Consider the following 22,803-nt stretch of genomic DNA (forward strand, 5'->3'; position numbering starts at 1 on the left):
ACTTGCTTACATCTATGCAGATGGGCCCTAAATGGTACCTCATGTAAGTCTTAAGTAGAGGAGTCCTTCCAGACTGGGGACAAAGAAAGAGCTATGTGCTAAGCAAAGAAATAATTTATTTCCATGACATTGGAGCAATTCAAAATTATTCAAAATTATTAGGAATGTCTTATTGCCTAGTCCATAAACTGTTCTTAGAAACACAATGTGAAACTTATGAAATCTGTTCACCTATCCATAAGGGTTGAGAAATGTCTCAGAATGTTTTCCAAGAATAAGGCATAGCTAAGAGGTTCCTTAAATAGCTAGAAGCAAATGATAGATCACAATACAACACAGACCTGATCCGGACCTTACATCAAGTTTATGGTAGCATAACTCTGTTAATTACAGTGGAGATACTTTTGATTTACACTAGAGAATGTGAGAAGAGCATCAGGACTTTTTTCAACATAATAGGTACCTATGTGGGCTGAAAGCACTATAATATAAACTGGTCTTATTATAGCTTGATATTATAGCTCTATTATATCTGGCACAACCTTATTAGATACAAATAATGCTATTGTAATAAATTAAGAGAACAAGTTATAAAGCTTGTGATAGGATTATAAGGTATTGGTTCTTAGTGGAGGCCTAAAATTACTCATTGTACGTCATGGCAAATATCTACAGAATGGGGAAGGAGCGAGGAAATAAAGTGCCATTTGGAGTAGCTCAAAACTAGTAAGATATACTTATTTTTTAATTTTAGTATGCTTTATTTTGTTTTGTTTTACAGAACAAGTATCTTCAGGTAAAGGGTATCTTCGGCTTCTCTAATAGCACCTGAAATATGCAGTATACACACAGAAAAACAAAGAAACAATTAAAGTATGCAAAAGAATGGATACTTATTTTTCTGATCAAATCCAAGGTGATGAACCACCTCCTGTTGAATACACTGAACCTTTTTTTGCTTTCTCATAGAATTCAAAACTGGGAAACAACTATTCAAAACTGGGAAAAAAATCAGACCACTTTGGGGTATCCTTTAATAATAAATGAATTTATTTGTATCAGTCAGTCTAGCAGCTCTGGCCTATTATGATTTCCTTATGGATCAAAACCCAAAAGCATTTCACAGTCTAGAGGTTTATTTAAACAACTGGATTGTCTTGAAAGAACTACAAGCACTATCAGAGTTATAGTGATAGGGAAAATGGGAACACAACATGTTCAACTTTTCAAGATTTGAATATGTCAAACACCTTTTAAGATTTTTTTATGGCAGATTTTGCCCTTGAATAAAGGGTCTGTGGAAGATCCCTGAGGCAGCAGAACTACAACGGTAATGGTGGGAGGTTGAGGAGAATTTTGCATCCTCTGTATGTGGAAGACATGCTTTCTGTCTGTTCTGAATAAATCATGATATAGTAGTGTTTTCAGGAGTAGGTCTGGACACAGGCAACTGTATGGTCTTTTGGTCAGTAGTCCTACAGGTTCTTGGACAGGGCACCCCCATCTGAAAAATGTTTATTTGTTGTTAGCTTCTGTTTCAGTCCCTGTATGGCAGGGGCAGGCAATTATTTTGGGTGGAGGGCCGCTTACTGAGTTTTGGCAAGCCATCAAGGGCCACATGACAGGCAGCCCAGGGCAGATTAACAATTTTCTAATTTTTTTAGGGGCCCCACGGGCCGGATAGAATGGCTTAGTGGGTCGCGTCTGGCCAGCGGGTTGCATTTTGCCCACCCCTGCTGTAGGGGCTGGAGGGTTACTCATACTGAAGTCATGCCTGTAGGCTGAGAGTAGACTCCATTATCTCTCACTTCCACATTGTTTCCTGTGAAAACCACAGTTTACTGGTGCAATGAGTCATCTGTAAATGTTGTAGAACAATGACGCTTTTCGGTAGCATGGAATGGCATGAAAACACTCCCTCTCTATTTTCATTCACTACAATTTCCATTTCTGAAATAGTCCTAAAGAGAGGTGATGATTAGATCATGAATTAGATTCTAGATGACAGAATCAATTCAAACTAGCAAGAGCTGATGCTTTCCCAATTTTGGACTTGTATGTATGATATGATATTTATTTATGACTATTGTACATCTTGCATCCAAAGACAGAAGGGTATGCAAAATTATAGAAGCTGTTGTTGTAAGTGCCACTTTGTGTGTAGGTGGATATAGTAGGCATACCAAGAATGATTACTATATGCAACACTGATCAGTATCTGGCAGGGATATATGTATAGGCTACAAGCAAAGAAATAGGATGAATATGAAAAACATCAAATGCAGCATAATATTTCATTGGAATACACTATATAAATGTAAAGGGTCTGATTTTATTTTTCTTACATCAACTGTACTTGCTACTATCATGAGTAGGGTTTGATTTATGCCATAAACAAGAGGATTATTTGAGTTGGTCTTATAAAAGATATCAGATTTACCCAAAGAACCTTGTCTGCCTATGTCCTTAGACGAACACGGCTACAATCTACACCCCATTAACATGGAACACATCGAATTTTGCCATTTGAAATGGAAACAGTACAACAGGAAAAAGAAAGAAGCCAAACTCAACAGCGACATATATTTTCTAAGCCTACGCAAGAAACACAACATCATTCCCAGAGGACTAAACATCTACAATCCTCTGACTACTACACAATATTTGAGTTGGTCTAATAAAAGATATCAGATTTACCTGAAGAACCTTGTCTGCCTATGTCCTTAGACCAACACAGCTACAATCTGTACCCATGAACAAGAGGGTAGGTTTAGGTCTAAAAATCTGAATTTTGTTTCTTAAATTATTGTGAATTGTATTTTCCCCATACTTGGAATGGCTGACAGTTGTCATAAGGGCCACAGGTGAAGTGGATCAGGTTGTGTGCTACCCTAGAAAGCTTTGAAACAATTGATTTTATACTGCAGAATTGCAAGAAGTTGGGAAAGACTTAGATGAGAAGAATGGAAATAAAGAACAAGATGAGTGAATAAATCTTCTCCTAGTCTGCAAGCAGAACTGTTACTGACTTTAGAAAGAGTCTGGATAAAACTGAGGGCAAATTATGGTCCAATAACCATAGAGTATTGTAACAGGGAACCCTAGCCCTGTTATCAAAAAGCAGGCCAGTCCCTTTAAGACCAGAACTTTCTGGGCACAGTCTGCTGGCAGGGTAAAAGCTGAGCCTGGCCAGCTAGTCAGGTGATCGGAAGGGGGCAGGCCAGAACTATAAAAACCCTGGGCTTAGCAGTAGTTGGGGCAGCAGCCAAGGGGGGAAGGAGTTTGTGTATAAGAGCTCCACAGAGAGGCTTGGTAACCTGTCCAGCTGCTGTGGGAGGGGAGCTACTGAGGATTTTCAGAGAAGTGGCAGCAGCCCCAAAAGAAGAACCATAACAGACAGTGGGAAGCAGAAGCACAGAGCCCAGGAAAAATGTAAGCTGGCATGCTGCTTTTAATAATTTTTTTGTGGAGGTTATAGCCCAGGGACATACTGTTTATAATTTTTGATTGATTGACACTGGTGGTTTGTGGTCAAAGCTGTAAGGGAGGAGGAGACCTCTTTAGCACCTTGGGCACAGTCATAAAAAGCCAAAGGGCCGAGTGCACTAGAGTGTGCAGCTGTATAGGGCCTGTATCTCAGAGCTGGTTGCAGGACTTTTCAGCTGGATCCCAGTGAGGGGATCTTGGTTAGTAGCCTGAGCTAAAAGAAAGGGTGCCCATGGGCAGTGGGAGCTTTAGGCTGCTGCCCAGACTGGAACTTGTGGCCTGCTGGCTCTGTGCTCAGTGGACAGGCCTCTGGGCTAGAAAGCCTGGGCTCTAGATTGAAAACAAGAGGAGGGCCCTGAGAGGATTGAGGAGCTAGAGCCTTGGCATCAAACCCTATCTGGTGGGTTTAGACTGGTAGGCCTAGCTAGAAAATGATGAAGGACAAGGCCCATGGTGGCTGAGACCCCCAACATAGAATTACAATAGGTAGTCTCCTGCTTGTAAGAACATCTAAATAATATTTACATCAAGACGTGGCAGGAGAGTAAAGGCAGGATATGAGACGAGCGAGAGAAATTAAACATTAAGGGACTTCAGGGGTGCCCCTTATAGGCAAAAAAATAAAAAAATGCCACTGGGGAGGTCAACCTGTTACAAGTATAGGGGTGGAGAGGGCAACAATAGTAATATGTATTGGAGGAATAGCCAGAATAGTTAAAAAATAAATGTATTTTTTGTGATTTAAAAATAGACAATTGTAGTTGTTATATTGTATTTTGGAGGATTAGATTGTTTTGAGCAAATTGCATGGCTCATTTGTGAGAAATCAATATAAAATATTTTGATTTTGAAAGGCCCCCTCTCTACCACACTCCAACCTAGTGCCTTGTGGGGAGCTATAGTTCAGGTGTCTCAGATTTATCTTCTCTTCTACAGACTGAGTATCCTAGTTAGACTATATCTCCCACCATTGTTTTTCATCTTGGTTGGGGGAGATGGTGCATCATAGCAGTCACATGACCTTGATGCATCATGGAAGGGGAAGTCCAGAAGTGTTCCATAGAAAAGAACAAGAGTATGAGGAACCTGAACTACAGCTGCCATAAGACAACATTGCACCATTTCTGAAACTATGCTTCAGTTCTCTGTAACAACACTGTGGTTTTTTAGATACGCAAGATTTTGGATGAAAAATAGAAATTTTCTGTGGAAAGCAGAAGGATTTTTCTTCTCTCCCTTCTCAAAAAAGCCCCACCTCTACTGAATGTCATAATAATACTTATCTTAAATGTTTCCACAGAAAACTTTTGACAAACCCACATGCATAAACCTCAGACCAAAATGCATAAAAAATTAAGCTACCACAGGCTCACCTCAAGCACCGTTTACAACAACCCATTTTTAACATGCCTACCTAAATCTAAGCAAATGCAAACAGCTAAGCAACATCCTGTTCTATCCTGATGAAGGATCTGGTCCTGCAAGCATACCCATGCACATGCAAACTTAGACCCATTTGTAAGCCTGCTCAGGAGTAAGATTTTCATATGTGTGAATCTGACTGAAGAACGAAGCCCGCTGGCATTTCAAAATATGAAAGCTGATGCTTATAAATTGTTTATGTCTGGAGAGCATATTATAGGAGGTCTTTACAGATACTGTTCACACAGACTGTGCGAGGGCTATCTGGGAAGTGGCATTATATGGGGAATGCATTAATCTAATGTATCAGTCCCAGACTTTTGAACTCCTTATGTGAAGTTTAGTATGTATTTTGTGGTCTCATTCTACCACTGTAAAATTGGGATAATGGACAAAACTATTTGTACCCTAAAATTGCACCAGTATTTCATCCAGGTGATTGGTGGAAGGGCTGTGGAAAATGTCATCAACGTGCCAGTGATACAGATGTGCAAAAGAAGAGAGGATAAAAATTAGCATCCTCATACTAGAAAACAGATATTATGAAAACCAAAGGAAGAAAGTCATGCCTGTGTGCAAACACAGTGAACGAGCATGGTCCTCATAAAACAAGACGGCAACAAAGCGACAAGAGCACAGCAAAGAAGAGATGACTGAGAGTAAGTTATATTTTCATGCAAAAGAAGAAAACAAGGGATTACATGCACTTGTGATAATGAGATAGGATGTGGTAGGTAGAGGTGGCAGAAAGAAAACTCTCTTGGCCTGACATCTGAAAAACAGATATACAAAGAAGAAAGCAGATATACAAAGAGTCTCTTCTGAGAGCTGTCCATAGCCTGCCAACCACAGCTAATTTGGAATATGCTAGCAAATGACAGAAAGAAGGAGGTGCATCATAGGTAGGAGAATGCTGACTTGTAGCACACTTTTTTGGGTGTGAGCTTAGAGCTGCTAATGCTTTAAGATGCAATGAAATATTAAAAGTTCTGGTAATCATTGTAGACAATTCAAAATTAGTTATATGCAAAGGGAACAAATCTAGCTGAAGCAGACTGGAAAATAATACAGACCTTGTAGGTGCCTTTGTTTTGTGGGCCAGCAAGTGGTTAAAATGGCACCACCCCTGAGTAATGTTGGGTTAAAATGACATATAAACTGGAGAGTGTTTTGAACCCAAGTAGATATTAGAAGATTTTTGGCCCATTTAGGAATGAAATTCATTGGCCAAGTTCTCCTGTATCAGTCAGTTTTGATTAGAGTTTTGTAATGGTGGGAGTGATGATAAGCAATGAAACCAGTCTCTAGAGATAGGGCCTCCAAGTTGGAAAATATGTTACAATGCTAACAGACGGGTATGACAAACTCGTCTTCTTGAATGAAAGAAAAGCTCATCCTTATGATGTGGACTTTCTTAAAGTCCCTCACAAGAGGAACCTAAGTAGTTCAATGGGCACAGGATGAAGTTCTGCCCTGGAATATGAAGAGATACCCAAAAAATATAATATTAGGAGTTAACATAAATGATCAGTTCTCTCATGGAAGCAGGCTACTGCTGATGCCTAGATTCACACTAAGACAACTTGAATTTTTTTTAACAAAGAGCTAGCAGATATGGTGCACTGATGAGGTTAAAACTGTAAGTGACACAAATAATAGACTGAGAGGACTACAGAAGGATCTAGCTAAACTATATAACCTGGGAACTTTCTGACAGACAGAATGCAAAGTAGATAAGTGTAAGTTGGTGCACATTAGAATGAATAATTTAAGCAACTCTCACATATTGCTGGGCTCTAAATTATATGTAACAATCAGGAAAAAAACCTGTGTGTCACAGCGGACTACTCACTGAAAACACCTACCGAACGAACAATGTTGTTAAAAAAGCAAGCAAGATGTTAGGTTGCATTAAGATAAGGACAGAGAATAATACTGAAAATATTATAATGCCATTATGTACATGGAAGATACATCCTCCCCGTGATTACTGCATTCAGTTCTGATCGCACTATCTCCGAGAGGTTATTGTAGAAATTGAAAGGGTTGAGAGAAGGGCAATGAAAATGATTAGATACACAATAAGTGTTATTTATGAAGAAAGATTAAAATAGATGAGGACTATAATAAGTACAGTTTAAATATTTTTCCTGTTTCGCAAGTTATTACAGAACTGGTAGAGTTCTCAGTATAGGGATACGTAATACTATTTAGACTGGTAATATCTTTGAAAAGGTAAAAACTTTGAAACTGCAACTACTGCATGGAGCTCAGAAAAGAAATACATAGGCGATATCCTGATAGAAATACATATGTAAAAAAGTAGTTTAAAGAACATAAACTGGAAGCCATTTTCTCTCTCATAATTGAACAAAGGACCCCCCAGTGAAATTAAAAAGCAACATTTTAGAACTGGCAAAAGGAAACTATTTTACACAAGAGATAGTTAACTGTAGAATTTATTGCTGCATGACATAATTGAAACCAAGAGCTTGGCAAGACATTCATATCAATAACCAAAAAGAACCGTAGATGCCTTAGGTTAAAAACAATGTGCAAGGGCTATAAGTTGTTATGCTCGGCAGACATGATAATCATTAAGGATAAAGTTTCAAAAGCAATTAAGGGTATGTTGTCTTTGCCATGCAAAGATACACAAGCAGGCTCTAAATTAGTTAGTTTGATTACTAGAAGCTATATAGTCATTTCAGTTTGGTATGCTACCCAGGCTGTGAAACAGAGTGTATTTGCTTTGGTGCACGTCTGTGTTAATATAGCTATACCCCTTCTGAGACCCAAACTAGCTCCTTCAGAGGCTGCCTACTTAAAGACCAGACTCTGGTGTGCATTTGAGGGAACTCCACTGAAGAACTTACATTCATGTGCAGCACTGGGCTCACACGTTGGATCCATTCCTGGGTCTGTCCCTGAGTTCTATTTTTTTGGGCAACATTTTTAGAATGGGAATTTTTAATGCAATTTTTCCTTCTAAAATCCCTGAAATATTTTTGAATATCTCATATTTTTGAACATCTGCTTCCTCAATTTTCCTCCTGTAGAAGGGGGTAATACTTTTTTTCTTTTATCCTTTGTCTATCTTATCCATTTAGACTGTAGACTATTTAGAGGAAGATTTATTATCTTTCAATATAAGCACATACAGTGATGGCATGACTGAGCCCTGTGCTGCTGTCTTACACTACAAATTATTTACCACAGATCCAAATTTGGTCTAGTATTTTTAACACAACATTTGGAACAGAAAATGTCTGTAAAGATGGTATTCCTGGTGTATGGCAAAACAATGAAAGACTTTACTATTATGCATGATTGTAATGAATATCAATCCTCAAATGAGATACCAGCGTGTTGGAAATGAAAATCCCACATATATTCTAGGAAAAGAGTCTTCTGTTTATCTCAAAATGAAAGTAAAAAAGGCTGTTCCTGACTGCAGTTTGTAATGAACTCATATGTATTGAGAAAATCCAGAGGGCCAAAGTCATTTATACGACCATACACTGGTCTACTGAAAAAGTCAGAGGAAACCTCAGAGCTATTACCAAGACTGATTGGGTTAACCATCACCTGGATCTAGTCCCAGCATAGGGCACAAAAGTACCTGACACAATCTGCAAAGTCTTTTTACTGCTGAATTTCCAAAAGGATGATAAAGTTGCATGATGAACTGAGACTGGCTGTAATCCCTGCATTTTACTATATCACTTTTATTTCATTTATTCCTTTTTTATACTTTCAGGCCTCAAAAAAAGGGTGATTGGTTTGCTGTTTCCTTCCCAATACTTTTTAAGAAACTTGAAAATTACCCTGCAAATATGGTATGGTTTGATCTTCAAAGATTGTGAATATATTCAGTTTTTGTACTGCAGTTGTTAGTATTTAGTTCTTCCAGAAGTCAGGCCTTATAACATAGGATTAGTCAAACTTGTTACTCTAAATGTCGTAGACAATAGGATACATTCAGTACTGATTTATGGTTCATTTAATCTCATTCACTTTTCAAATTGCCCAACCATCAATCTGGTTACATCTCATTTGCTTCTTCAGCTATGGACCAGCATCATCCCCATGCAGAACCAAGTCCTTATCCCTCAATTCTGAATTCAATAGCAAAACTCCCAATGCCTTTAGTAGCAGCCTTTAGTTAAAACCTTGAGAGCCAGTAGAGGGAGCACAAACACATAGAAAGATTTTTCTGTAGCTCCTATCAAAATAGAGATTTTATAGTATTTTTCATATTCTGGTGATTTTGTACTTGTTTTATTTCTTAAATCTAAATTCAGGACAATATTCTTCGCCAGATTATAATAATTTAAAGGTAGGATGATATTTCTAAATGGAATCGTTTGGTGGCCTACTAATACTCAGGAGTTTGAATAAAAACAAGAATGGATCCTAAGCAATTGATCTTATGTAAAGCTTAACTTTAATCTTAAAAAAACCTGTATTTCTCCTTTGAAAATAAAATCCACTTGAGGACCCACTTATATGCTTTTTAAGTTTCATTTTCATTATTCAAGTATATATCTGGGACCAGCATCATATGCAGTCCCATAATTTCAGTATCTTGAATCTAATCCCCACTTGCAGCACTATTTTGAATAGTCTGTAATAGTCAGGATGAGGCCTATGGGAGTATGGCTTTGCAGTGAGCTGTAGTGCCATGGAGGCGAACAGAATTTAGCATTGTTTAGGCTTCTGCCAAAAGACCCTTGTATTCCATAGCTGTCCTAAGACTCCTGAATTTCACAGGGGATCTGAAGAGACTGGCTTTTGTGACTCTTACTCCTAAGTAGGGTGTTGCGTTATGGGGAGAATCTCTGTCCCCTTGATAGACTGATTAGAAGGAAGTTTCCTAATCTGTGTTCCTAGATGGAAGTTTCCTAATCCACTGCTGAGTTTCCTAATCCATGTTCAGGCTCTGCAGTAGAAGGGCATAGATGGCCTGTGCTATTTACATACCTCTCTGTCCAAAGTTCTTTAGGGGGGGCAGTTTCAAAAGCACTCTGCAGTGGTCTATCTCTGCTCTCGGGGGAGACAGTATGGGATACGGGTGCGGCAGCACTGGGAGCGGAGGCTATGCCCTGCTGCCACTTGCCCCCTTCCTCCCGGAGTAAGCAGTGCCCACATCCTGCCCTCCCCACTGCGTCTGCCCCACTCCTCCGAGTAATGCACCCCCCTGCCCCAGCCCCAATCTCTCCCTCCCCACGTCTCTTCCCTCCCCCTCCTGCAACCCCAACAGACTTACCAGGTGGAGACAGCTTTGTCAGTTGCCTGTTTAGTTTATGGCTGAATTTCTGAAGCGGCGCCAAATCTTTTGGATCTGATTTGGCTGATCAAATCGGGACAGTGATTCAAGCCTCCAAATCAAATCACTGTTCTCCAAATCAGCTGAATCCGAAGCGAATACTTGCCACTTCACACAGGCCTAGTCTATATACCTGCTCCCACTGAATAGCTCTGGGACTGTTCTTGAGAGCTTGGCCTTTGGCATGCTTAAGAATGGCCATTGGGGACAGCCCTGGAGATGCCTCAGTGGTGCAATTCAGGGCTTGGGGTATGTGAGCAAGAGTGGGTGCATAGGATATGCCTCAGGCTGCCTCTGTCATAGTATGCCACTGCTTCAGTGTAGACCCCTAGAGTTCACTGTATGCTGAAATTCAACAAAAAAAGGAGGGGCAGGGGCAGCCAACTAAGATTTGAGGAGAGAAGGGAATAACTTTTTGATGGCTAGGAAACAAAGAAACGATCAATAACAGTAACAATAATAACAACCTGACCATTCAAATGACTTAATCCTTTGAAAATGTGTTTTGTTTTGACAATTGCACCTCAAGATCATTGCATTGTTTTTTTTTCCACTTAGGTTTTCCTTCTCCAGATGAAAAGGTTTTAGCTCAGATGGCATTTCATTTCTTTGCTTTCTAAACATGGCAAGAACTAATTAATCTTACCTTTACTGTACTAGACGATAGTGAAGGATTTAATGAACTGTAGAAACCTTTCCTACATCTCTCTGGAAATTTGTGGATTGCATGGTACGTTAAATTGAATGACAATTTGTCTCAAAGGCCTTTCCCTTGCTTTTCTGTGTGTTTACAAACACGTCTGTTTCTAATTTTCCCTAATGGAGAAGATTAATGAATAAAATATTCTTTTTTCTGTTTATAATAAAATTGACCTTGCTGTATTCTTCCACTCTCACATTATGGAAGCACTTTTAAACATAAGTCACTCCATTCAGTAAATAGCTGTTTGAGGAGGGGAGCCAGATGTGATGGGAGATGCATCACTCCCTTGTGTGCTGTTGGTGCACAAGAAAGTGGTGTGAGTACCTCAGCCATGCTAGTCCAGTGGGCAATCTAAGTACAAGCAGACTGCTGACCTTTTTATTCAGTTTTAGGAAAGTTTTCCTTTCAAAATAACATATTACCAGTTGAAGCCTTTTAAGAAAGGAAAACAAGACTGAATACTCAAATTCTTTTTTTGTAACCTGGATAAGCTGATGGATGGGTCTAATAATGATTAAAATATATCTTTCATGGCAGTACACTGAATGGTAATACAAGGGGGAGATTTCAAAAAGACTGTGAAAGAGAAGGATGAGCAGATGGTTATTTCACTGCAACTATTTTTTAAATAATTCAGAAGAGAGATAATTTACCTGTTGGCCTGGTTTGAGTGGTGATAGTGTTATTCCCTGGGTGTTGATCACTGGTAGTATCTGGTTTCCAATGACTGTAGCAATGATCTGACCCTGGGCATTGGTCAATAACTGTGGAGTAATTGGCTGCACTTGAAGGCCCTGAGCTCCGCCTGGTGCCTGGTTGGATGGGACTGGATTTGGCATCAGTGGAATTGTTCCAATAATCTAAAGGAAACAAAAGAAGTGCTGAAAATCTACATGTAACACAAGCATCTATAACAATTAATTACTTGTTATAAGTAATTGTAGCAATGTGCATGTGTTGAAACAGAGACCAAGAGGAAGAGAGATGAATGCATGCAAATCTAGGTAGCCTGCTTTTTGTAAATTCATCCCTAAGAATCAAATACCTTAAATATGTTTACCACAATCTCCACTATTTTATATATCTATAGCACTTCTAATCCCAAACTGCTTCATAAAATATTGGCTCATTTCTGCAAGTGACCATGAGCATCTATAACAGCTATTGCAGGATGTGGCTCAGTAAGTACATGTACACACACATATGCACATCACCAGTGACCACTAAAATGTAGCCACTTCATGATAACTAAACATCATGACAAAATAAGGGGGCAAGTGGTCATTCTGTCTGATAAAATTGGGCAAAACTTACTGCTAAAAGTAAATGGTCTGGGAGCCAAATTTGAATGGGACTGATAAACTCCTCCACATTCGAGCCCCTTAAATTTGTTTACAGTCACTTTGGGTGCTGACAGAAGTGACATTTGTTGCACGATTGGCACCTTGAAAGCACTCTACAGCTGTGCCTTGACAGAAGTGCACAGCTGCAGAGCACTTTAAAAGTGCCCAATTGCATGGTAAATTAACCCTTATTACATGAGGTTTCAGATGAAGGTGGTCCAAAGTGGATTGCCTTCATTAACTTCTGTCAGATTGAGGCTGGTCTTCTGAAGGGGATGGGAGGGAGGGAAGAGAAGGGAGGGAGCTTGGGCTGGAGTTTGCCCAGCCTGCGCTGGAGTTGGGGTAGCTGGATTGGAGCCATCCAGGGAGGGCTCCAATCTACTAATCCCCACTCCAGAGTAGGCTGGGTAAACCCCACTCCAAACTCCCTTCCCTCCCTTTTCCCCTCTCCCCTGAAGACAGCATGCTGGGATGGGCCAGGGCTAAGCGAGAGAGGCTACAGACATGCAGCTCCTCCTGGATTGTCTCCAAAGTGGAGCTCGATCCTCCACCTTTCTCACCCAACAGCAAATATCTACTGGATCAGGGGGATGAAAGGGGTGGTCGCTATAACTCATGGCACTTTTTGTAAAGCACCATGAGTTACAGCAGGGAGCTGCATGTCTATCAGCACCCTTTATGATACTGTAAAGAACATAAGTTAATGTAAAGGGATCTATTTAACACATCACATCAAAGCTTTTAAAGTTCATAGAGATGTCTTATCTAAAAGAGCCACACACAATAACCTCTGCTGACCTCTATAGAAGTACCTTAGGAGATGGAAAAGGTAAGTTGTTCCCTCTCAACCTGTGGTTTCACAGTGTTTGAAATCAGAGTGTAGAGCACTACGCCATTTCCTAATATATCAACTTGCTGTAAAACTGAACTAAAGATAAGATGATAGATATATTCTGTCTGAAAGGTGGTAGGATCCTTTTGTAAGTATTAGAGCATGTAAAACTAACTTCACATAAAATGCACGGAGAAATATTTTTCAAGATATCTTAAGGCCACACTTATCTCCAGAATAAATAGGTAGAAATCCTATTGATTTCAATAATAAATATTTTACTAAATAAATGGAAAATATGGTGTGGATTTTAATACAATCCAATATAAAATTAGCTTTTAAAAATTGTTTAGTGAAAGTCCAGAAGAACTTGGATCTCTGACTGAAAATTAAAAGGGATACCCATTTGACCTCAAATATGGAAGACTGGTGGCCCTCTGCTGAGATCCAGGCTGTTGCTAATCACAGAGTGGCACCAAGCTCTATCTAGAGAGATCATAGGAAAGTAGGGCTGGTCACAAGGTCATTTAGTCCAGCCCCCTGTTCAAGGCAGGCTTATCCTTGACTAAACCATCCCAACCAGGTTTCTGTCCAACCTGACCTTGAAAATTTCCATGGATGGAGATTCCACAGTTTCTCTAGGCAGTCTGTTCCAGTGCTTGACCACCCTCAAAAGCAGGGGGCATCAGAAAGTTCTGCCCATTTCCATCCTCTCTGTAATCACCTTTCATGTATTTGAAGATTGCTATGAAATTTCCCCTCAGTCTTCTCTTTTCCAGACTAAATAAACTGGTTCTTTTTAGCTTTATTCTCATAAATCTTACTTCCCAGGCCTCATTTTTATCAATCCCTGCAGGACTCTTTCCAAACTATCCATGTTCTTCTTGAAATGTGGAGTCTAAAACTGGACACAGGACTCCAAGTAAGACTTCACCAGTGCTGAATACAGCAGAAGAATCACTTCCCTTGATTTACAAGAGGGACTTCAGTATGTTCCAGTATACAACCCAGCGTGCTATTGGCTTGGTTTTGTTTTTTTTTTGTTTTTTTTTTCCAGCTTCTAGTCCACTGTAAACCCTAGGTCCTGTTCTGCAATACTGCAGCTTAGCTCATCATTCGCCAGTCTGAATTTTTGTATGTAATTATTCTCTTCCAAGTGCAAGACTTTGCACTTATCCTTTGTTGAATCTTATCTGATTCATGTGGACCATATTCCCAGTCTATTCCAGTCATTCTTGATCTTAGCCCTACCTTCCAAAATGTCTGCAACCCAACTTCATGTAATCTGAAAATTTGCTAAATGTGCACTCAATACCATCACCCAAATCATTAATGAAGATATGAAGCAACACTAGACCCAGGGCATACCCTGGGGATCTCTACTTGATACTTCTTCCTAAGTAGATATTGGGCCATGGATGAACTTTTTGAACCTGATGATCCAATCAATTATGAAATCCACTTTACAGCACCTTCATCTAGTCTCTATTTCCTTAGACTGTTGTAGGAGACAGTGTCAAAAGCCTTGCTAAAGGCAAGGTATATCCCATCCATTGTTCTCCCCATTCCACAGAACCTGTCATCTGGAAATTAGGAAGTTAGGTTGGTCAGGCATGACTTGCTCTTGGTAAATCCATGCTAACTGTTCTCGAACACCTTGTCCTTCTCTAGGGCTGCATCAACATGAGATGCTGACTGCACATTAGTAACAAGCTACTGAGCAGTCAGCATCACCAGGAAGCCATGTGGGGGTGCTACTGTGCAGTAACACCAATTATTGTTCAGTCATTTAGTACTCGGATATGCAAGTACTAAATGACTGAGGAGTAACAGCTGTGCAGTCAGCATCTCATGCAGATCTGGCCTAAGTGTTCCATAGGAGATTCCTCGAGGACCTGCTCCATGATCTTTCCAGGTATCGAGGTGAGGTTGACTGGTCTGTGGTGCCCCAGATCCTCCTTCCCTTTCTTAAAGATGAGCACTTTATTTACCCTTTTCATCTGCGATAATGCGATCTCCCCATATTCTCATGTTCTCCCTGTATTCTTCTCAGCCAAATCATCTGGCCTTGCCAACTTGAAAATATATAGTTTCTTTAAGTAATTCCTCTTTGGTTCTTCAATTACTCTAGTCTGTTATACTGATAGTGTTTACATGCTCTTTTTAGATGCTCTTTTTCTTAAGAGTAAATATTTTATCAAGTATTATAAGGATGCAGTGGAATGAGTAGAAGGAAGGGGAAAACTATAGCCTTTGGAATGAAGAGATGAACATTTCTGTGGGAGGACCGGGTGAAGTGCCGTATATTAGTGTGCTATATATTAACAACTGTGTACATTTTTCATGGTCAAAGCACTCTACAAGTATTAGCTAATTTCTATTGATCACAACCTGTTAAGGTAGATGAGCATTACTACCCCCATACAACATATGGGAAAACTGAGATAGGGAGGTGAAGTGGCTTCTCCAAGGTCAAACAGCAAATGATTGCAGTGTCAGGCTTGGAAGGCAGAATTGCTCTTGTGCCTGTTTCTCCAGACTATGCTCTCTTCTCACTTTCTTGGGTATCCTTAATTGGACTGCACCTGTGCTATCGGCTATGAGGCAAGGGGATTGTTCATTAAGAAGCAGGGATTAATTTGAACAATTATTAAAACAGAGTGTTTTGCAGGTTCTGACTTTCATCATTAATTAAACCAGCAAAGTTCAGCTGGTGCAGGATTTATATTTCAGCTAACTCACATGACTTGGGTATGTGGGCCACATCATACAGTCTCTCACTTTCCACATATATTATCAAATGGGAAGAATTACCTTCTTTCCTTCATCAGCAGAAACTTTGCAAAGTGTTCTCCTTGCTTTTCCATGTCAGGAAAGGACATGGCCTTGAAGTGTCATTACTGGACCTATAACTTTAACTATCACGGTTCTAATCCCCGCATGGCAAAAAATGCTGCGCTGGTTTTTATCGGTAATAGAAATGTTTGCATCCACATTTAAAATGCATTTCTTGGATTGCAGATGGACATTTATAGAATGACAGTGCTGAAGTGGACAGTTTGTAAGGTCAGAAGCAGAAGGATATCTATATGCATTACTGTGTGTCAGACTGGATGGTACAGTGCCCCCCACACACACAAAACTAGAGACAGAGCAGAGAAAGCATGCATCCTGCTGAGCTACTCAGTAAGGTTAAACATGAAAATGCATCGAGGAATCAAATGTGAGGTTGGTAACCATAAGTAGAACTGAATAGGAAGTATTTTTCTGTCCTGTGAAACTCGTAACTTCAAAAACCTTAATATTTTCTGCATTCGAACAAAACCCAGAGCCTTCACCATGTTTTGTGAAAAATGAGAGAGTCAGAAGGCATGTTACCCACTCCAATATAGCCAAGAGCCTGCTTGTGAGAGTGCTTACTTAGCATGTGGGAGGCTAAGATTAAAACACCTTCTCTACATTCTCTCATGTCTCAGGCACATGCCTATCAGGCTACCGCTTGTATCTGTGTGTGTCCCCTCAGTCTCTTGTATGAAACTTTTCTGTATTATTACAAATATTTAACCAATCCCTAAGATAAGCATTTAAATGTGAGCTTCCCAAAGCTCATATGAATATTATAACCACTAACTTGTTTATTAATTTGGAATAGGTCACTTCTCCTACCACTTTGAACAGAAATTCCTACAGGACCTGAGAAACCTTTTCTGATGAATCTTTTATCAAAAAAGTTATGTTTCTATGAAAAGTTTCAGCTTTGACATTTCCTGACAAAAATATAAAATTAAAATAGAGAAAAAGATAATAACCTAACTGTTCTGGAAAACGCCAGGACCAGCTCGATCCACAAAGTCCAAGAACCTTCTTACTAAGTCTAGGCTAGGACTCAAGTTTGTTTTACCACACTTTCTCCTACACACAACCTTGAGATGACAAAAGTCTAAAAAAGTCCCCTTATACGATAAAATATATATTTTTAGAAGGTTTCTTGTATAGTTCAGTATCCTCTCCAGATTCAAGCAACTCAAAGCAAGCACAAACCCCTGGCAGTGAACTTGTAAGTGGAGTATGTAAAATAATCAACAGAGCAGGTTTGAAAACGAGAGACATTTTCATAGGTCTTTTTTCTTCATTTCCTCATGTGGATGAGTGCTTCTATGAACATTTATAGAGCCAAATCCTTGGCTGCTGTGAACCAGTAGAGCTCCATTGATTTAAATGAATGACACCATGTAATGGCACAAAATACAGTGCTGACCTAAATCAATGAGGCACCTCAGCTGCAAAATTTCGCTTCAGGTCTTAGCTTTCTTGGGGAGCAAAAGGCTCATCTCTAATATACCATAGGAGAAACACTGGTTCTATTAAAATTTGTTATTGGGTTGTTTGTTGTTTTGCCATTGGCTTGGGGGCCAGAATTTCACCCCCAGGCTTCAATGTCATTCTAGTTTTATGAAAATTATTTACTCCTAGTCTTTTCTCTGGATATAACAGATTTTATCAACTGCACTTTGAATTGGCAGTAATTAGGGGTTTATTTCTTTATGCTTTCAACTCTTAAATAGATTCTATGGGTAAATTAGTTCATTCCTAACTTCAAAAAAGACTTAGTAAAAATAAACATTAGTTATACAGGGGTAACATCCCTGTGGGTATAACCTATTCATGTGAATTGTATTTGATCTAATTCTGTCTCTAGAAAAAAAAAAAGTCAGAATTTGAGGGTACCCAAAATCCTCACTTGAAGTATTTGTTACTCTTCAAAATTACTTTTTTCATTAATATTTTATAGTTATTTCCTAGTGTTGCTAAAGTGAAATGCCCACTAATATGTTCAGTTTGATTTTTTTTTTAGGTATGTCATGCTGTATACTTGGTATCTAAAGGACTTCTATTAAAATCACACTTTACCTATTCAAAATTAATTTGATTCCCTAAAAATAACAAAATAAGAAAAATGTCTCTGTTCTAAAATGTATTTGATTATTTCTTGTCCTCTAGATGTGAAGACAACTTTATTATGAAATTTCCAAGACAATATTGCTTCTAGATTTTTGCAAGACACTATTGCTCACAGAAAAAAATGGCAGCACTACTACTCTACGGCTTCCTGACATGTCTCATTTTAAGAACCTATTTTTGACTGCTTATAATGTAGCTTCCTTGTGTGCAATCACATATTTAACAAAGGTATTTTTCAAAAAATGTAATTAATAAAACTATATGTATATCTTGTTTCAATGCATTTTGACTAATACCAGTGATTTAAGGAAGTACCTTTCTTTCTTGCACTCAAAGTAAGGGGATATCTGCATATAATTTTTTGTACTTTGATATCAATACTACAGTAACAGAAACTACCTTAAAAGACTGTTAAGATTGCAAAGTTAAGCAGTCAAACATTAGAAAATGCCTGTACAGCTCTGGTCTCTTTGTGCATATACATGCTTTGGTTTCATAGTTTCATAGTTTCATAGTTTTAGGGTCGGAAGGGACCTAATAGATCTTCTAGCCCGCCCCCCCGCCAGGGTGGGAGAACAACCCAAAAAAACCCCACAAACCCTAAAAACAAAAACGGGACTCAAATGAGTCCAGCCAGGTAAGTATCCAGCCTCTTCTTAAAGATCCCCAGGGTAGGGGCCAGCACCACCTCCCTTGGAAGTTGGTTCCAGCTCCTAGCCGCCCTAACTGTGAAGTAGTTTTTTCGGATGTCCAATCTGTACCTCCTCTCCATCAACTTGTGCCCATTACTCCTTGTTATGCCAGCGGGGGCTAGGGGAAACAGCGTCTCCCCCAAACCCTTCTGGTTCCCCCTAGTGAGTTTATAGACAGTCACCAGGTCCCCCCTCAGCCTTCTCTTGTGGAGGCTGAATAGGTTCAGGTCCCGCAGTCTCTCACTGTAGGGTCTGCCCTGTTGTCCCCGGATCATGCGGGTGGCCCTCCTCTGGACCCTCTCCATGTTGTCCACATCCCTCCTGAAATGGGGCGCACAGAACTGGACACAATACTCCAGCTGCGGCCTGACCAGCGTCGCATAGAGGGGGAGGATCACCTCCCTGGCTCTACTCCAGATGCCCCTGTGGATGCACGACAAGGTCCGGTTAGCCCTGCCAACCATGACCTCGCATTGTCGGCCCATGTTCATCTTGGAGTCAATAATGACACCAAGATCCCTTTCCGCCTCCGTGCTCTCAAGTAGGGAGTTCCCCATCGTATAAGTGTTTCTAATTGAATGGTTGCATACTATTATTTCTATAGGACCCCTATGCTATTTAGTACTCAGGACAGAAGGAGCTCAAGTTTTTTATCCTTATCATTTACTTGGTGTTTCTCTCTCCCTTATTTATGGCACAAAGCCTTATGAATGGATATAGAATTACTCCCTTCCAAGTGATCTTTCTATTACTCTCATCACTGTAGTATGGTAATTTGGAAAAACAGGCTATACAGCTGTACAGCTTATATTTGAGGTCTTAAACTCCTGGTATACATATCTGCCTTGTTTGGAAACTCCCTTTTCAATGTGCAGCTTATTTACCTGTTCTAGTATCTGTTTATGCTCATGGTGGACTAAAATACGGTGTAGTTACATAGGCTGAAAATGCAGAGGTGCTGAATTTGATGGTTCTTTATTCAGACGGAACAACCCTTGAACCAAAGAGCTGTCAGTTCCCTGAAGGACTTGTTTGCCATGTAGCAACAGATCACCGAGTAGGGGACTTTGATCATTTGATGAAGCTGATCAAGAGGTCATGGTGACAAAGGAGGTTGTAAATGATTGGCTCTCTCAATGTCTGCCCAGAAGAGCATTACATCTTTTTACTCCACTGTGGAATATGAAACGCCATAACCAGAAGGAAATATGACTACATCCTGCTTACCACCAAACAACTTTGGTAAGCAGGCTATTCCAACTTTTCTCTGAGCTGAATCTGCATAAAATGAACTGTGTCAAACAGGAGATTTTACCACACCTTCAACTCTCCTATGAAATATGAGCTTTCATTTCTACGTAAGAGAACTTTTACAATCTTTCTCCTATGCCTGAAGAAGGGTGCTTGTGCCCGAAAGCTTGCAATTAAAGACTTTTTTTGCAAAAATCTAGTTGGTCTAATAAAATATATCACCTCTATCACGAGTTCTGATTCCCTTTTCCTCTAGACCAATATGGCTATAACCTGGCTACGTGGTTCTTTCAATAGCCATTTTGGGAGATAAGAACAGACCAGAAGCAGAAATCCAGCTAACCATGATAGAAGATTCTATGTTTTAAGAAGAAGCCATAGGCAGAAGGGAAAAGGGACTGATTGAACCGCAAAGAATGCTTAAGATTGAAGAAATCAAGACTGGTTGATGTATAGGTATTTTATTGTTTTGTCTTGTGCAACCTAAAGTAGCTGCATTAGAGTCCTTTGCAAAACCCACCTGTTATATGCTTCTGCTATCTCATGTTCCTGAAGAGGAAAATGGTAAGCTAGAGTGCCCAGAAAATTGGAGATCTGGGAAAGTGTGCTTAAGCAACTGGGCTGTTGTAAGGGAATAACATCCTCCCCAGGGTGTTATAACGCTGGGTCATGAAGTCTCATTTACTTTAAGGGATACCAGAGTCTATGGACAGAAGTGCTACAGTGGTCAAAGAAAGAAACAGCTTTGAAGCCCACTGAAACCAAAGGGGAAGCCTGAAATCAAATGGGTCCCATACACAGGATGCAAACATGGGAGACAGATAAGTATCCAGTAGGGACAGCTTTACCCATTAGCGATGTGGCAGTAGCACAGACATTAATGAATCTATCTCCATCACAATATGAGAGGGCATTATTATCCCTATTTTCAGATGGGAATACAAAGACTTGCCTGAGTACTAACTATGAAGCAATAGTGGAGATCTCAGATAAAACAATAGGAGAGACCTCAAAATTTGCCTGACTCCCAAACCCATGCTCCATCTTCCAGAACAGGGATATCAAACTCACCTTGTGCTGGACCTGGACTGTGGGACTCCTCATGGGCCAGATCCAAACCAGGGCAAATACAAGCAGCCACACTGGTGCCAGTAGCAGCTCCAGCTTTGGATCAGAGCATGTGGGGGTGGCAGCTTTGGTTTTTGACTGGCGTATGTGACAAGCTGTTTCAGTCCCTGCCATGTGCCCCAGGCCAGAGCCAGGGCTCCGGTGCTGCATGTCCTATGCCAGAACCAGAGCTTCAGCCACTGCATGCCCCCTGCCACAATGGTGGCTCCAGCTCTGGCTCCAACACAGGGCACTTAGTGAGGGCTAGCATCTAGGGCTGTGGTGGTGGCGACTGACAAAGCAGCCAGCGGGAGACAGCAGGGCTGTGTCAGCCCTTGCTCACCCTCCTACTGCTGATCACAATTCTGCAGCAGGCCACTTCTGCCAGCAGTGCTGCTAGTCCGGCAGGCTGGAGAAGAGTGGCTTCATGGGCTGGATCTGACCTGTGTGCTGTATGTTTGATATCTCCACTCCAGAATAGCTAAGACTGTTCTATCTTTAACAGCTTTAAGCCATTGTGGGGGCCAACCTTTTTGCAGGTGTACCACAAATTAGCCCTGTACCCTCCCTGAGTGTCACTTTGATCCCCTTCTTTGCCCAACCTCCTGCTCTGCTTTCTGTTCCCAACCTTATGTTTCCTGTCTGGTCTACTGCTCCATTTTCTGCTTCTTTCCCTGTGCTCTCTGCTTTTTTTGCTGCTGTGCTTTCTGCTTCCTGCCCTACCTGCCACTGCTCTGCTTGTCCCCTCCTTGATCTTCCACGTGCCACACAGAAGCTGCCCATGACACCTGTGGCACCCATGGGGCAGGTTGGCCACCCCTAGTATATATGACTGCAATTCTTTTGCCAGTAACAACCTGATGCTGAATGTTGGGTTTTTTCATCTCTACAAAGGGAAGAAGCTAAGGAGAAGTTGCTTCAATCCATGCAAGTCTAAATTGTGCATGTTTATTGTTCTGCAGTTGTGTGCATTTTTTTTTTGTTTCAATGTACATAGTTGCTTATTTCCCAGCAATCACACTTTTCTTATCACTGCTGCTACATTTATAGGGATTGGAAATGTTTAAAGTTATTGTCACGTTCAAAAATGTTTCATGTATGGTTTTTCATTCCTCCCCACCAAGCATTAGTCAGAAACAGGCATGCAGCATTGTTTGGCTGTTTTCCCAGAACAGCCAAAGGTAGGTGGCAAATTATGGGCAAATGAATGGTTTAACTTCTGCTTCTGTCTCTGCTCAGAAGCAGCTGAGAAAAGGCAAAGACTGTGGCTTCATTGGACTGTTTCTGATGTGAACCAAAGACTGACACACAGTGAATGCTGCTGCTCCTTTTGAAAATGCACTGTGAAGTATTAAAGGGAAAAGCTGAGATTTTTTCAGTAACATGGCCCAAAAGCACTTCTCCCTAGCTTTATTCTTGTTGCATAGTATTTTAAAAGATGGAACCTAATTATCTATTTTGATCTTTTAAACAATAGAAAAGCTGTTCCAAATCAAAACAAGCCAAAACAAAGCATGCACATAAAAACAATTAACAAGCTAAAGGCTGAACAAGCTATATATGAAAATAATGAACATTCCTAAGTTGGTGGCAGGAAGGCCTCAAACTAATGAGAGAAAGGTACTCCAGCACTATTGAAAAAAAACCCAGTAGCTTTATTACTGGTAATAAACATA

At 40.2% G+C, this 22,803-nt stretch overlaps 1 protein-coding gene across 1 annotated transcript in view; it reads right to left on the reverse strand.

The window, feature by feature from the left end:
- Positions 1–22,803, reverse strand: part of POU6F2 (POU class 6 homeobox 2) — a 368,518-nt gene that overhangs the window by 13,550 nt on the left and 332,165 nt on the right. The window contains exon 7 of the mRNA XM_006020446.1: positions 11,594–11,800. Coding sequence (XP_006020508.1) covers positions 11,594–11,800 — 207 coding nt within the window. The remainder of the gene's footprint in view (positions 1–11,593; positions 11,801–22,803) is intronic.

This window comes from Alligator sinensis, unplaced genomic scaffold, assembly GCF_000455745.1.
Source record: "Alligator sinensis unplaced genomic scaffold, ASM45574v1 scaffold254_1, whole genome shotgun sequence".
Lineage (NCBI taxonomy): Eukaryota > Metazoa > Chordata > Crocodylia > Alligatoridae > Alligator > Alligator sinensis.